We start from the raw sequence: 17201 nt of genomic DNA on the forward strand, positions 1-17201 counted from the left end.
CCTTCAAGTCTAAGAAGAATTTTGACGAATATTTACCTTTAGAAAAGACGAGTACCTGAAATACTTGCTCTTATAAATTTTTTATGCTAAAGAGCTAGCGTGTCTTTATCATTAATCTCCAGCTCTATTTTGTAAGTATCGCCAAATTAAACGTCTTTAAATCTTTGAATCACGTTCCTTCTTGCTCTTTCTGTCGACGAATAATGTCTTATCTAACTCAATGCTGTCTCCTTTCATCATTTTTCTGCCCCACCAAAATTGCATAACTTTTTTTAATGTCTTCTATTAGAGAATCTGAAAGTTTAAAGCAACTCAGCGTATAAATTAGAATAGCAATAGCCACTGCCTTAATGAAGATCTCTTTTCCACTCATTGATAATAAATTCCTTTTCCAATCCTGTAGTTTCTTCACAATCTTGTTCCAAATGTAGTTAAAAGACGCCTTCTTAGATCTTTAAATCACAAACAGTAGCCCTAAGTATTTGTCCTACCTGTCCAGATGAGGAATTTGTAGGATGTGAGCTAGATAATTCTGAGTCTGTTCTGGGGTGTTCCGATTGAAAAATACTGTTGATTTGGACAGATTAACAACTTAACTGCTCAATTCACCATAGGTCTGTAAGGTATGCATAAGGTGTTGGCATGCTGTATCTATTGCTTTATAGAACATAATAGAGCCATCCGCAAAAAATAAGTGGCTAAAAAAAGGGCATCTACTGTTAAGCTTTAGACCTCAAATCTCTTGGTCTCTATTTTTCTCTATGGAACAATTGGGATAGTCCCTTTGCACAAATTATAAAAAGATAGGGAGAGAGGATCATCTTATCGTAATTTCCTACATGATTTAAAGAAACCATGAGGTTGTCCTTTTAAAGTAACAGAATATGATACAATAGTCACATATTCTTTCATCCAATCAATCCATTTTTCATAGAAACCTAGTTGTTCTATAACCTCCACACAAAACTCCATTCCACCCTATCATACGCCTTGCTCATATCAAACTTAAGGGCTAAATCATAATCACCAAATCTCTTATTCTTTAGAAAATGCATGTATTCATGTACAATGAGGATGTTATCACTAATCAACTTTTTCTTAATAAATGCACTCTAATTATCACTAATTATCTTATTCATAATATTTTGCATGCGATGTACTAGGACTTTAGAGATTATTTTATAGAAGATACTACTAAGGCTTATTGGCCTTATTTGGTCATCGTTTCTTCCATAGGAACTTTTGGAATGAGACAAATTTGAGTATGATTTAAGGTTCCCAACGTCTTACCACCCGTAAAAAAATTACCAACTGCTTACACTACCTCCTTTTTGATAGTTTTCCAGTAAAATTGAAAGAGTTTTGCCGTGAATCCATCATCGTCGGGAACCGAAAAAGGACTAATAAAAAAAACAGCAGCCTTGATTTCACTTTTCATTACTCTTTTTGTGAGCATCTAATTAGTTCTATTATTCACCTTCCTTCGAATAGAGTGAATGTCCTCCCTTGCTGACTGAAGGTTAGAGGAAGAAAAAAGCTTCTAAAAGTAGTTTTGAGCAACTTGAGCTATGCCCTCTGGATCTGTTTTGAATGAACCGAAGCTGTCTTGTAGTCTGTGGATCTTGTTTTTTTTTTTTAATCTATGTTGAAATTTAGAGCGAAAAAATTTAATATTCTGATCTTCCCACTTGAGCCACTGAATTCTTGATTTTTCTTTTCAGTACCTCTCTTCCATCTCATATGCATCCAGCAAATTCTTCTCCAGAGTATGAATTACTTATCTATTTGCATTGTTGCCTTTAGCTTTCTTCGTCACCAGCTTCGTCTTAAGATCAACAATAGTTTTTTTGTGAGTTACTAAAGCTGGTATTTTTCCAATCAATCAGATAGTGCCTGCATTATTTTAGTTTGTTAAATAGTTGTACATTAGAGAACCTGAAATACCATATCTCCATGCCTCTTTCACAATATTCAGCACCTCTTCTTTCCTATATCATCGCTCTTAAAAGTAGAATCTCCTCGTAGCCTTTCTTCCTTCCATGTCTGAGTTAAAAAGAATAGGGCAGTTGTCTAAACCCATATCTTCTAGATGCACAATGGAAGCTCTTGAATAATCGTCTCTGAATTGTTGAGAAACCAGACATCTATCCAATCTTTCTTAAATAAAATTGTCCCCATACTATTTGTTACACCAAGTGAATTTTATTCCCAAGTAGTCTAGATCCACCAAACTACTAGCATTGATGAATTCATTAAAGACTGCTATTGACATTGCAGACTTCATTTTTCCTTCTTCTTTTTCGTGATAAACCGTTATTGCATTAAAATCACCAATTACTGCATAGCAACTCTGGGCTTGGTTTAACAGTTCAAGGACTTTATCATATTGCATCAACCTTTGATTTTCGTCATTATGTAAATGCACTGCCACCACTTCTAACTCCCTTTGCATCTGATAATCTCTCCATTTAAAATGAATAAAATACTATTCTTCATTTCGAATCTAAATATCTACATTATCTCTCCACATCAACGTCAATTCACCAGTTAGACCATTAGGATTAACACAATGAAATTTGGTGAAACCTGCCTTACCACCCTGAGCCTGCACCATCAAGGTAATATTTTTTGTTTCACATAAAAAATTACTTCGGGAGAATGAGATTTACTAATCCCTTGCATATATATTGTGAACTATCAGAAAATTTTCTAGACTCCGACAGTTCCACATCACCATCTTTATGGATCCTTGGTGCCATTTTTGGGTTGGCACCTTTCTCCCTCTCAGTAGGTTCCAATTGCATCTGATACTGTTTCTTTTGCATCAAATCACCACTTTTCACCATTGTAGTTCTTTTTACCCCAACAACCTAATTACCTCCTTTTCTAGCTAAATTTTTTAGCTTTATCTTTCTATCTCTAGACTTCTCTGATTTGCTGCCTATCCCCAATCGAAAAAGTCCAAATTCAAATTGTTCAATTTGTTTGAGAACAGAATCTGAAACTTCTTCATTGTCTTAGCTAAATTCAATGGAGTTTTTTCTAATCCCAGTTTGACTCCCCCTTTTCTCCAAAATCTCCAGTCTTCTAACTTGTGAATCATCAACTGATAAATTAGCAAAGCTTTTTAAAAGATTGACCGGTGTTGATTTTTTGGTGATCCTCAATCCTGCACCTTCTCTAAGCGTGCTATTTGAAATTATATTTTCTGTTTGACTGTCCTCTCTTCTGTCCACAACCAATCACCCCAGCCCTCCTCTATAACCTCCCCTTTCAGCAAATCTTCTAGATAAGTATTACAACCCCTGACCTCATGACCAATTTGCCCACAATATTTGCAAAACTTTTCAATTCTCTCATATCAGAGTTGTACTTCCATCACTTTACCATTAGGGCCAGCAATATTCAAAATCTTTCTTAACTGTTTTGTAATATCTAGGGTGACCTGAACTTTGACAATTCTACTTTTCTTTTCTCTCATATGAAGAATATCAACATTTAAGACATCTCCAAATATATTTCCTAACTTCCTTCACAGTTCTTTTGTTTTATAGTGCTCTGGCAATTCTCAAAATTATACCCATAACAGAACATGTGAGAACATTACCTCTTCAATTGGTTTCCCCTTCTTCCATCATTTTAAATTGAGAATAAAGTTCTCAAAGATCTAAGAAAGTCTCCTTTCAATTCTGACAACCTCTTTTTCTTACTCAAAGAAAAATTAGAATATGTTGCCGCCAAGGTCTAGTTAGCACTTTAAAGTCAGCCGACTGTCTCTATATAAAGGGGGAGTGGATCCTCTCCAGTGAGAAAAAAATTAGATGGTATCCAGTGTTCAATCTAACCATTCATCGTTCTCTCTCTTTTATTTATTTCTGGTCCCACTCATAGAATCAAAGGTGATAGATCACACTGTATTCTATCAATTGTTAAAAAAACTGGAGAGGATCATTTTCCATATAAAGGTTAAAACTAGTTCTATAGTTCCAAAAGAAAAAATTCGATCAGTTAATAATGTCCCAATTAAACTACGTTCACACCTACTCTCTTTTTGATTACACTGCATTGACATAAATCATCTATTCCTCCTCATTCAAATTTTTCTTTGGATCAGAACTAGTATGTGTTGTATACTTGTATGGATGCTATGAAATTGACCACGATCACACATTCAAATCATTTGATTATGTTGACTTTGAAAATACATATTATTCTGACGAAAACCCTAGCAGAATACTTTAAATCCTAGTAGGCCACAATCCTACTAAATAAATAAATAGCCATTTAGTGTTAATATATAATTTGCGTGTATACCATATTAAATATCTAATAATATGTAGAACATTGTCAATAATTGAAGTAACCTATCTTTTTCTCTTAATATATAGAACTATATAATTCATTGAATCAAGTAGAAACCCGAAATATGTGTATAAAGATATTTTCATTGTTGAACTATTTCTTCAATTTAAAATATGCATAAAGATAATGTACTTATTGCTAATAACAAGTAGATTTCGATTATATGTGCTTGAACAAGATCGAGCAGTATAGTTCATAATTATTAATTACCATCGTTGAATAGGTCAATAATTATTTTTTATTTTTTGGTAGATGTAAGTGGAACATTCGAAGGAATATGCTGAGAACCACTTTTGTACTTTGGTGCTTGAAAAGCCAAAATTGAAAAAAGAAATAAAAATAAAAAAGTATGATGGTCAGTATGCGAGGGCTCTGCGCCACATACAAAACCAGCTTTCACTCATTTTATTATTTTATTCCTTCTCTTTACGTTTGTGTCATCTCACGCTAGAAAGCGAAACAAAAAAGTGAACCAGAAAAGATTCTCGATTTCCTTCTTTCTATTTTCGGTATTCAATATGACAATATATAAAATTTTAAATGTAATGTTCTAATTATTTTAATAGTTAATTTTAATTAATATATTATATATATTTTTAATAATTTATATCAATGGTTAAAATATTAGAACATCGATATTTTTAATATACTTAAAATTCTTTCAACGAGTTCATTCATTTAGTCCCCTTTTAAAAAAAACCTTGGTTTAAGGTGATAGAGTTATATACATTGTTGTTCTGAAAATTAAACTGAACCAATTGATTTGATCTGGTTAATTAAAAATTAGTTTTGTTAAAAAACTAATTAAAAATGACGCTAATTTTAATTAATTAGCTAAAAATAGATCCGTTATAAAAAAAATTTCACTAACCTAATTTTTCAAATTTTAAAATAAAAAATAAAAAGAGATTAATTTAATTGGCTTATATGATAGTTGGTTTCTAAATTTTTTAATAAAAAATCACCGATCAGATTGATCAATTTAAGATAAAATGGCATGATAGAGAATTGGTCAAAAACCATAAAAATTAGTAAAAACATTGATTAGCCAGTTGAATTGGTGATAATTTTTTAATGATTAATTAATTTAAAAATAATAAATCATAACAAAAATTATTTTTTCAAAAAATATATTCTATACATTAATATATTTTTTTATATATCCAGTTTAATTTGGAATTTAATTTCGATTGAATTTTTTAATTTTTAACTCTATCAATCCGATAGCTTGTTCAGTTTTAGAACCTTGGTTATATATGTAGCCATATCTAAATAAGGCTGATAGTTGAAGATAAAGTGATCATCATAAAAATTGAAAAAACAAATATAAATCAATGAAAGATTAAGTGAAAATTTTAAAATCATATAAATATAATGTGCTAAAAAAAGTTTCAGAAATTAGTTTAATTTCTTTTAAATATATGCATTTTATTTTGACTAAACTTATTAACTAATATTAAACTTGGTCATAATTTATTAGATATAATTAAAATTCTATCAATATTATTAGTCAATTTTAACTCTTATTCGATTCGAATGTAGCAATCATAGCCTATTGTTTAAATATATTAACATCATATCATTCATAATCTTTTACACTATGTATTCAAATTGTTATATATATTCCAAAAATTAGCTATCAATTAGTTTTTGCGAATAGGAATATATATTTAACATATATATTGATTTAGTGATTACGTACAAGATGTTCAGGCTTAATTAGAGGGTCACCAGTTCTAATTCGTTTATAACTGCTTTAAAATTAAAATAGAAATGCTTTTATTTTTAATAATAATCTCTTAAAGTCATTTGAAAAAAGAGTTCTCAGTAAATTGTTTGTGACCAAGATAAACTCCTGTTCTTTGAACCTTTTATTCTTTATTTTATTCTGTAACGAAGGGCTATATTTTCAAATTCTTCATTTTGATTTAGTGACTCGTAGTGGAATCATATGTGCCTTCAATTTCAACGGCTGGTAACCAGCACAGGTAAAGTCTTATACGACTTAAATAGCATTTTATTATGCCCTTGCTTTTTCTCTAATATCTAATAATATAATGCATTGTAATCCCTTAATTTTTTAACGGTCTCGTTACGTTACTAACAGCATTTTTGCTAATTTTTGTCAATTCTTATTTATAATTGTGTTTAATAGAAGTGTCTTCGTAGATGTGTCTAATAAAAATATTTTTTTATAACTGTATTTAATATAAATGTCTTTATAAATATATTTTCTAGATGTATCTCTTTATATATATTTAAAATATAATAATTAATTATTGTTAGTAATAAATTGACAGATAATATATTACTTCTATTTTTTAATTACATACCCACTAGACCAAAAGCCTTTATATACACAAACATAGGAGATTACTACTACACTGTAGAAGCTGCTAGAGTTAGTTAAGAGCTTCTAATTGCTTTTTGACAGAATCTTGATTTACACAGTTGTCATCTATCTTAATACCTTCTTCAATTTTAAGTTGGACTTTGGGATAACTCTAATATAAACTTGAGTTTTAACCTCTCAAAAGTTGCTGATAACAAAAATTTTGTCAAAGCTCAATTTCAAGTATGTGCACCACTTGCAAGCTCTTGTTTTGACTTTGTTTTTTTCTAACAATAAACTAAATATTTAGCTGAAAATATTTTATTTTATTATCAAGTATAGAATTAGCTATCAACAAAACTACACTCATATTATTACAGTATATTCTAGTATGGAGCTTAATGTTTAATTCTTGTAAGAGATTCTGCACCTAAATAATTTCTGCTTCACAATACGAAATTCAGTTTTAGTAGAAGAGCATTATATATGGATAATATTAGTGAGTTTGGTTTCATTGTTATCATTTGGAGCATTTGATTGAAAAGGAATGACAGAATTTTCAAGAATTAAAAAACAGGTAGCTAGATTACTAGTATCCGAATTTATGCTAGGGCCTGACTTGAATTAGAAAGATACTCCCTTTTATAATCTGACTGTAAACTCTTAATTCTTAAACTAGTGTAATTTTTCATCTGTGCTTTGAATTGTAAAAATGTTGCCAAAGCTTAAAATTTAATTCTGAGTAAGAAAATTGAAGTATATCAAGTAAAGCAATCAATAAAAGTAATATAGTATCGAAAATCATGATAAGAGGTAACAGGGGCTGGCCCCAAATGTCAGTGTAAACCATCTCTAAAGGAGTAGTATAATTATATGAATCTAATTGAAAAAAGAATAAATGCATTTTAGCCATATAACAAGAATCACAAAGTGGTGTCTTTATTGAATTTAATGTAGGTGGAGACAGATTACAGGATTTTCCATCACAGATATTACAGTTTTTGAGACTGGATGTGCAAGCCTTTTATGCCATAAGGAATACTCATTACATTTAGCAACAAAAGCTTTAGGAAAATTAGAAGCTGAAATAGGAGCTGATTGATTATTTTTTGTAACAACCACATTTTCAAATTTATAAACGCCATGCCTAGGAGCTCCCTTGAGCAGAATTTTGTGAGTTCCCTGAGATTTTACATAGAACACATTAGCATGAAACTCAAAATAAACATCATTATCAACTGCAAACCTTTAGACACTAACAAAATTCTGGGCTATATCAGGAGCATGCAATAGATTATTCAAAATAAATGCATCATGATTATCTAAAGAAACAAGAAAAGATGAACCAACATTAGAAATCTTTGTACCTGAACCATTACCCAAGAGGATTTGACCAGGACAATTATATTCTGAGGTTGTCAAGAAATTTGATGAATCGGCTGTCACATGACGGCTTGCACCAATGTCAGGGAACCAAGCAGAATCTAAGAGAGATGTAGGAGTGGCAAGGTAAGCTCGAGAATTGTGGAAGGTAGAAGGTGGTGGCAGGGTTGATGAAGATTGAGAGGTGGCTGAGGGACCTGAATTGGCTTGAAATGCTTGATCAAATATATGAAAACATAAAAGAGCAATGTGACCATGTTTGCCACAAACTTGGCATTGAGGGCGCGAGTCTTGATTTGAATTTCGTCCACCTCTGAAAAATCTTGAACCGCGACCTCTTCTTGGCTGTGAAGTTCCACAAAAATTTTCTCTTCCGATTTGAGTAGGATTTGTAAAATTAGCTTGCACAAGAGGGCCAAGTTGAGATTTTCTAACCTTTCATACATATCCTCATGTGCCAGAAGCAAGCCTTCTGCCTCAATTAGTGAAATTGCACCAGATCTTGTCATGATTAATGAAATGTATATGGCATACTCTTCACTGACGCTATCAGTAATAGCAGTGATATGCTCATCTAATGAAAGAAGATGTCCGATACTAGCGAGGGCATCAACTACCTTGCAGATTCTTTGAAGATATTCTGTAGCAGTCAATCTATGCATTTTGATGTTCTTGAGTTGTGCCTTCAGTTGCTGAACCCTTATCTTCGAGATCTGGAAGAAATAGTCATTGATTCTGTTCCAAACTTGATAAGCAAAGTGACAATCAAGCATTCTATTCTTGAATGAGGGATCCAAGGAGGTGAGTAACCATGTCATCAATTGATGATCCTTGAGCTTTCATGATTTGTATTGCTCAGATTTTGTACCAGCTTGTTTCAATGCTTCACTATCAAATTGTGCTGGAATTTTCTCTTCAATCAGGTGATCTCCTAAGTTATTTTCATTAATGACATGTAAAGCTAACTACTGCCAGGAACGGTGGGTGTTTTCATCAAGCTTGTCTAAGATTAGATAGGAGAAGGTGTTTGAAGAAAATTATAAAGGAATAATAGCGTTGGTCATGGATGCAGAACCAGTGGCTCTATCATACCATGAAGAGAATTAGAGAGTGAAAGTGTTTTAGAAAAGAGAGCATGAATCAGAAACGTAGAAGAATTGTGTATTGAAAATGTGAATTAAGCTTGAGTTCAACAATAATCTGACATGCCTTATATAAGAGAGATTAAACCACAAGACTCACACAAGACTCTAACAAACTCTCCGAAACTAATCACTAACTAATTACAGCTGGACCAACAAACTTATACATGCATAAGACTCTAACAAACTAAACCAGAGGCACTCTAACAAACTTACACGTTGATCAAGTTATTGCTTCATCTTGACACGCAGTATCACACTTGTCCTCATTACAGGTGTTACAGGAGTAGTCAACAGGTCGATTAAGAGTTACAAAGAGTGGAGTGATATTTAATTTTTTGGGTTGTTGATGGCTTTTGTCGAAGATGATTAAGAATTAGTTTATTTTATTTGTTTAGTACTTTTTTTTTGAGACATTGATACTCCACCTTGTTGTGTTGAGTTTTTTTATTTCAAAAAAAAATTATTTAAATGCACCAAGTTAAATTTAGTATTTTTCATACTAGTGTGTATATATAAAGAATATACAGCTATATTATTATATAGTAAATTGATGCACAAAACTTAGTTTATATTCATCATCATGACTATTAGGCTTTAATTTACTTGTTTAATTTTCTTTTAGGCCTTTCCTAGTATGGTAGATTCTTCATGCTTTCTTTGAAAAGGTCAATACTCAATATATTGCTTGCAACAAATTAAAGCTCACATGGTACACCACACTGCCCATTAGCTCCTTAATTTATTTACACATATACATGGAACGTGGACTTTGTTATTAATGTCTTGGTTTATTTTAGTTTGAGTAAAGAACAAAAGGAACAAAAAACAAAAGGTGCATTGAGCTATTTTATTTTACTTTTTCTATAGTCCTTATGTGGTTTAGAAATATCAAGAAATTCGATGAGAAAGGGGCTTTGAACCAAACAATTTTTTTTTCCTTTCTCATGGTCAAACTAAAATCTTTGTTGAACCGTCTTATCTCTCTCATGGAGAACTCTTCTCTTATATAGAGTGTTTCCTGAAATAAAGGTTTTCTGCTTACTCGCTTATTGTCCACATCTTTATTCTTATTTCTAGTTTCTTTCTCTTATTCTCACAGTATTACATATGGCCTACAATGAGGAGCAATCTGTTGATGGAAAATTTATTTCTATCAGCCCAGAAGAGGATGACAGCTTTGTTCCTGAAATTTTGAATATGGTGGGAAGATTCTTTCGGACAAAGAACTTAGCTTCAACAGTTGCAAGGCAGCTCTTCTGGGAATTTGGGGTCATCCGAATGGAGTAGCCATCTCCAATGTCGGCAGGAATAAAATGCTCATCAGCTTCAAGGATGTGCGGAAAGGGATCCAAATACGCAACGAAGGGCCCTGGAGTATTCGAGGGAGTCTTCTTAACCTACAGATATGGAATGGATGAGAGTCAGTCAATGAAGTAGATCATAGGTATATGGAATTATGGGTACAAATACACAGACTTCCACTTAATTATATAACAAGAAAAACAGCAGAAATTATTGGTAACAAAATAGGAACTGTGATGGAAACAGAAAATCCCAGATTGCATGATACACTACAGAGAACGTTCTTGAGGGTAAGGGTAACAATGAATATCACTAAACCTATGCCAACTGGTTTCTTGTTAGCAACACAAAATCGTCAAACTATTTGGGTTGACTTCAAGTATGAGAGGATCCAGGACAGTTACTGTTTGAATTGTGAAATTCTGGGTCATGCTAAGAAGGAATGTAGGAATCCAATGGCAATGGCTAGCTGGGATCATATGAAACCAAGGTATGGGCTGGGTTTGGGGGTGAATCGAGCTAGGGTCATCTCAGCCAGGGGAACAGAGCAGGGTTCCAAGGAACTGAACAGGGAATGGACTACTGCTAACCAGGATTGTGAGGGGGTGCGAGTAAGAATGGAGTGTATGAAGGAACACGTGGCAGAAGAGAGTGCTACGGGCAGGGGACTAGAAGTAGGGTTTCAGAGAAATCTCAATGCAAATACTGAGCAACAGATGGGGTTAGGTAGGGAAAGCCAGGGATCTAGACAGTGTGTTGAAAAGGTCTCAGAAAATTTGTTTTTCAAACATGTGTCTTCAGATGGCAAAGCTTTGAGAAGGGGTGACAATTTTGCAACCGCTAAAGCTGATGTCAGGAAAGGTAAAGGTAAGCTCCAAGAGATAGGTGAGTTTAATTGTGCACTTGGCCCAATGCTACACTCTCTATGGAGCAGGAGGCTTCTGGACCTTGTAATCTTCAGAGTTTTAAAGAAGGGCGTCAAGAGCATCTTGAAGTCAGCGAGAGCACGAAGTGCCAACCTTTTGGTATCAAGATAGGGCTAGATGAGGTGCATTTTGTTGAGCCTAAGCAGATGGAGGATTGTTGTGAACGCCATCAAGTGGAGGAAGCTACTTGGGGGAACCCCAAAAAGTTAACAATCAGGGAAGAATTGGAGAAGCTTTTTGGCAAGAAAGAGGCCCAGACTAATCAACATGGCAATATGGCAATCAATAAGCACTCAGAGATGGAGACACGAATCGTAAAGCATGGCACAGGTCAGTTGTGGAGCTACAGGAAAAAACCAAAAATAAAGAGAGTCATTACTGCAGCTGGTAGAACCATGATTCAACGCATGGAGAATGGGGAGGAATATTACGTCGAACTAGCTGAGGAGAAGCAAGACATGGATGAGGAGCTTGCTGCTGTGTCGGAGCAGAGGAATGACAATCAACATGTGTTGGAGCTGGCTTTTAATATGGGGTTGGATCTGAACTCTAAAAGGAAAAGGGACATATACAGCCTACCAGTCTATGTAGACAAGGCGGAGGATGACGAACAGCTAAGAATGGAGAAACCAGGTAAGAAGCTTAAAAATGAAGCTGGAACAGTTATGGCTGAGGAGGCGGGCCTTATCATGCCCCACCAGCAGCCATGATTGTTGTTAGCTGGAACTATCGGGGGATGGCGGCCCCTTCGACAGTATCTGAACTAAGAAATATTTGTAAATCCCTCAGGCCATCCGTTTTGTTCCTTATGGAGACTAAAGCTAGCAATCTTACTTGTGTTAGGATTAGGAGAAAGTTAGGCTTTGACAATATGTTTTGTGTTGAATCCCGGGAGTTGTCCGGGGGGCTGTGTCTTTTTTGGAAAAGTAATGTACATATTAATGTTTATACTTGGTGTGAAAACTTTATTAAATCTCAGATCAGCACTGCTAATGATAGAGATTGGGAAGGAATTTTTGTTTATGGCCATCCCGATCACAAGAGAAGAAAGGAGTTATGGAAAGAGTTAACTTATGCTAATAATAATCTGGATGTACCATGGTTTTCATTGGCGACTTCAATGATGTAATTGCACAACATGAGAAAGTTGGTTTGCATCCAAAACCGACTAGTCAGGTTAAAGCGTTCAGATGTTTTGTAGATAAGAATGCTCTCATGGACTTGGAGTTACAAGGGTCAAAGTACACATGGTTTAGTAACCCAAGAAATGGTTTTGTTACTAAAGAAAGGATAGATAGAGTACTTGCTAATTGGGAATGAAGAAGAGCTTTCCAACATGCCACTCTTTCAGCCTTACCAGCTATTAGTTCTGATCATACGCCTTTAGTTCTCAATGTTAAACCCAGGGGACTAAGGAGCAGATGCTTTAAATTTGAGGCTTTTTGGACAGACCATGTTGATTGTGGTAACGTCATAAGGAGAGGATGGAATAGTGTTTGTAATAGTACGGTTGACCATTCAACCTTAACTCGAAGGATGAATAATTGTAAGCAGGATTTGGCCAAATGGAGTAAGGTTAACTTTAAGAGGGCTGATGTCGAAATACAAAAACTTTTGCATAGTCTTAAACAAGCAGAGGAAAGCGAGTACTCGGATAGGCAACAACAGGAAATTAATGCTATGAAAGTGGAGATTACTAGACTGTGGAAATAAGAGGAAAAGTTTTGGGGTCAAAGATATAGAGTGAAATGGCTGAAATTTGGTGATAAGAATACTAATTTTTTCCATGCATCTACCATTCAACGTAGGGACAGGAATAGGATTGAGAAACTGAAGGATAATAGTGGAGAATAGGTGTGTGGGGAGAACGATATACTTAATCTGGCAGTACTTCATTTTCAGAATCTGTTTAAAGCTTCAGATAACCTTGCTATGTCTGAATGCATTGGCAAAATCCCTATTAGAGTGACTGACAATATGAATCGAGAGCTTATGAAAGAGGTCCCTGATCAGGAAATTAAGGAAGCTACTTTCAGCCTTGGAAGTCCTAAGGCACCAGGTCCAGATGGATTAAATGGTTTATTTTTTCAAAAGCATTGGGCAATTATCGAGAAAGAGGTTTGTGAAGCTGTTAAGAGTTTCTTTCAGGAAGGGATCCTACCAAGTAGCATCGGAGATACTATTATAGTCTTGGTTCCTAAGGTCAATTATCCAGAAACTCTGAATCAACTTCGACCGATTAGTTGTTGTAACTTTATATATAAGATCGTTTCCAAGGTATTGGTTATTAGGCTTAGAAGACTAATAGATACGATTATCTCACCTATACAGAGTGCTTTTGTGGGAGGATGCCTCATTCAAAATAACATGGTGATAGTGCAGGAAATGTTTCACGCTTTAAATAAAAGAGGGCAGCAGGCTTCCAGGAACTTAGCTGTTAAGATTGATATGAACAAAGCTTACAACAGGGTTGAGTGGTCATTTCTAGAAGCTACTCTAAAAGCCTTTAGGTTTAATCCGCACTGGGTTAAAATGATTATGAGTTGTGTCTTACAGGTCACTTATAGAATCAAGATCAATGGTATTTTGTCAAAAAGTTTTGTGCCACAGAGGGGACTAAGGCAGGGAGATCCCCTAACGCCATACCTGTTTATCATAGCAGCTGAAGTTTTCACTATCCTTATGGATAAAGCTACAGAAGAGGGTAGAATCTCTGGTGTTAGAATTGCCCCTACCGCCCCAGCCATTTCTCATATCCTCTTTGCGGATGACTGCATTATTTTCTCGAAGGATAGTGCAGAGGAGATTTATCATCTCATAACTACTATAAATATGTATACGGAAGTCTCGGGGCAGCGAATAAATGTTGACAAGTCTGGGATTACGTTCGGCAATCAGATTCCGATCAGAAATAGAGTAGAAATAGAAGAGATATTAGGGTTGCCTGCCTGGGATAAACCAGGTAAGTATCTTGGTCTTCCAGCTCAATGGGGCAGATCTAAGAATGAAGCTCTGAGGTGGATTGAGGAGCGAGTGTCTGATAAGCTTCGAGGGTGGAAAGAAAAACTCCTTAGTCAGTCTGGGAGAGAGGTTCTCATTAAGTCGGTTATTCAAGTGATACCTGCCTATGCTATGAATGTTGTCCTCTTTCCTAAAGGTTTTTGTCACCGTCTCAGTAAAAAAGTGGCTAAATTTTGGTGGGCTTCTACTGGTAAGGATAGGGGTATTTATTGGAGGATTTGGGATAAGATTTGTGCTAGCAAAAGGGAGGGAGGAATTGGTTTTAAGGATTTTTATAGTCAAAATATTGCACACTTGGCAAAACAGGCATGGAGAATGTTTGAATGCCCTAATGCGGTGTGGGTTCAGGTGCTTAAGGCTGTATATTTTCCGAATGAGGATTTTAAAGTAACCAAGGCAGGCAGGGGAGCATCTTGGATCTGGAAAAGTATTGTGCAAGGTAAGTTTTCTTTTGATAAATGTGAGATGGTTGATTGGAAATGGAGAGAAAGTGAGAATCCAGGAAGATAATTGGATTTTGAACAAGCAGAAGAGTCCTCAGGTTATGAATCATGCCGTCACTTTTGTAAAGGAGCTAATTACTGAAGGACAGGGGTGGAATATTAACGAGTTAAGGAAACATTTTGATGGAGGTATTATAGGAAAGATCATTAGAACCCCGGTAAGTGTTATTAGTAGAGAAGACAAGTTTAGTTGGCCTTTTAAAACAGATGGGAAGTACACCGTTAAGACGGGATATCATGTTGCCAGGAGAGAGCAGAGTATTGGTAATAGCAATAGCCCATTAACCAGTGATGACTTCAAGGACTTATGGAGGGACATTTGGAATTTAAAAGTGCCTCAAAAGATCAGAACCTTTTTATGGCGGGCCTCACATAACATATTACCAGTTTTTCAAAACCTTTATAATAAAAAATTTCTAACACTCCTATCTGTGCTATTTGTTTACAGGAACCAGAGTCCACTGAGCATGCACTGCTGCTTTGCCCCTGGACAAGGGCTGCGTGGTTTGGAGCTCAAGTTCAGTGTTGTCCTACGGCTCATACAGTCTCATCTTTTGGAAAATGGATTATGGATCTTTTCAAAAATATGAAGGCGTGTACAGGAACTGATTATGAGCTATGTATTAGCAAGGTTGGTTTTTTGGCATGGGAGGTGTGGAAAGCAAGAAATCATGCAGTGCATCAGAGGTCCAAACCTAATCCTTTATTAGTAATCTATAAGGCTAAGCAAATAGAAACAGAATTTGCAGAAATGGCAGAAGAACCAGCAAAAAGTTTTGTTAATGATAGAAGGACAGTTAGAAGGGTTACCTGGAGACCGCCACTGCCAGGGTGGATTAAGTGCAATGTTGATGCAGCGTTTCTTGCAGCCCTTTCTGGAGGAGCAACAGCAGCAGTATTCAGAGACTACGCTGGAAATCTTCTCACAGCCTCAAACTTTAAAATAGCGGCCACCTCGCCTTTAGTTGCGGAAGCCTTAGCGGTTAGAGTAGCACTAATAATAGCAAAAAACTTTCAATTGAAAAGAATTATTTTTGAATCTGACAGTTTGATTCTCATCCAAGCTCTAAAATCAAAGGCATCAATTGCAGAAATTCAAGTTATTTTGGATGACATTTTGGATTTAGCACGACATATCTCAAATTGTGGGTTTACCTGGGTTCCTAGAGACGGGAATGCCTTAGTGCATGAAGTAGCCAAGCTTTCAGCCGACGGTTCTCTTCAACAGGATTGGCTCAGGTGCAAGCCGCAAACCATCACGAACATTTTGAAAAGAGAGAACGACATGTCACTGCAAATGGCAAACAGATCATGAGCATGTAATTTGTTTTGGATTGGCGATGAATCAATTGAATCATAAAGGAATTTATTTTGTATGTAGGTTGAAATTTTGAGGTATTTTGGTTATGCATTTTGGGACTTCCATCCTGGGGAGACGGTGATACAGCATATTTGCTGGTTCATTACCTTCCTTGTTTGGATTTGGGTGTTCTGGCACTGTTCCAAAGAGTGAGAGAAGACTTGATAGATCGGTAGTAGTAAGGGAAGAAGGTTGAGTTTCATTGAGTCACAATCCGTCTTTGATTTTGTCTGATCTATGGCAGTGGGTCCGCATGCATCCCAAGGTAATGTGGCCACGAAGATTGGTGTTCCTGATGTGGGTCAGCTGCGGTTACAGCTTCGGCAACCTATCGAGATCGCAACTTGAGCTGCTGAGTGCTGGAGGGTGTTCACGGAGACGTCCTTGCTGTGGCTTCGGATGGAAAAGCTCTGTTGTATGCTTCATCTTTAAGCACATCTTTCATCCAGGGGAGTATCACCAAACCCTCCGCGAAGAGCCATTGATCTACAAAGAGCTAATCCATACAACATTAAGAACTTTAAAGACTCAGGATATATCATTCTGTTGGCCAAGCGATGTTGCACGGCATAGAGGTTTCGATATTCCTTCAGGGCTTTCACAATTTTTAGTTGCACAGCAGTTCATGCATCTTCTAGTTTTTGGGATAATGTTTTCTCGATAGCAAGCCTACTAAATAGGGATACAATAGCACCGGTATCAGCCAAACGCTACTATGCACAATTTCCATTTATTCATGTGACTGCAAGTTGCTAGGAGAAAGCTGCTGCTAGGAGGGAGCTCCACTCTTGGCTAACTTAGGTGCAGGGTTGATGTCTTGTTGGACTGGGCTTGCTGTTTTTTGGGTCTGGGCCTTTTTGGTCTGGA

At 35.6% G+C, this 17201-nt stretch overlaps 1 protein-coding gene across 1 annotated transcript; it reads left to right on the forward strand.

Moving 5' to 3' along the window:
- The first annotated feature begins 12548 nt into the window (after positions 1–12548).
- On the forward strand, positions 12549–16998 carry LOC112762705 (uncharacterized). The gene is made up of 6 exons (XM_072221654.1): positions 12549–12749; positions 13353–14910; positions 14957–15306; positions 15423–16274; positions 16356–16412; positions 16579–16998. Exons 1-6 carry the CDS (start codon positions 12549–12551, stop codon positions 16996–16998), a joined length of 3438 nt encoding a protein of 1145 aa, XP_072077755.1.
- Positions 16999–17201: the final 203 nt, after the last annotated feature.

Source organism: Arachis hypogaea, chromosome 17, assembly GCF_003086295.3.
Source record: "Arachis hypogaea cultivar Tifrunner chromosome 17, arahy.Tifrunner.gnm2.J5K5, whole genome shotgun sequence".
NCBI classification, from domain to species: domain Eukaryota; kingdom Viridiplantae; phylum Streptophyta; class Magnoliopsida; order Fabales; family Fabaceae; genus Arachis; species Arachis hypogaea.

What these genes read in the sequence shown, in the direction of transcription:
- LOC112762705 (XM_072221654.1), top strand. Translation starts at nt 12,549, where the DNA reads ATGGTTTTCATTGGCGACTTCAATGATGTAATTGCACAACATGAGAAA. An exon ending in CTGGAAAAGTATTGTGCAAG is followed by an intron (nt 14,911 to 14,956) that starts GTAAGTTTTCTT and finishes TTGGAAATGGAG; the next exon opens with AGAAAGTGAGAATCCAGGAA. An exon ending in ACGACATGTCACTGCAAATG is followed by an intron (nt 16,275 to 16,355) that starts GCAAACAGATCA and finishes TTTTGTATGTAG; the next exon opens with GTTGAAATTTTGAGGTATTT.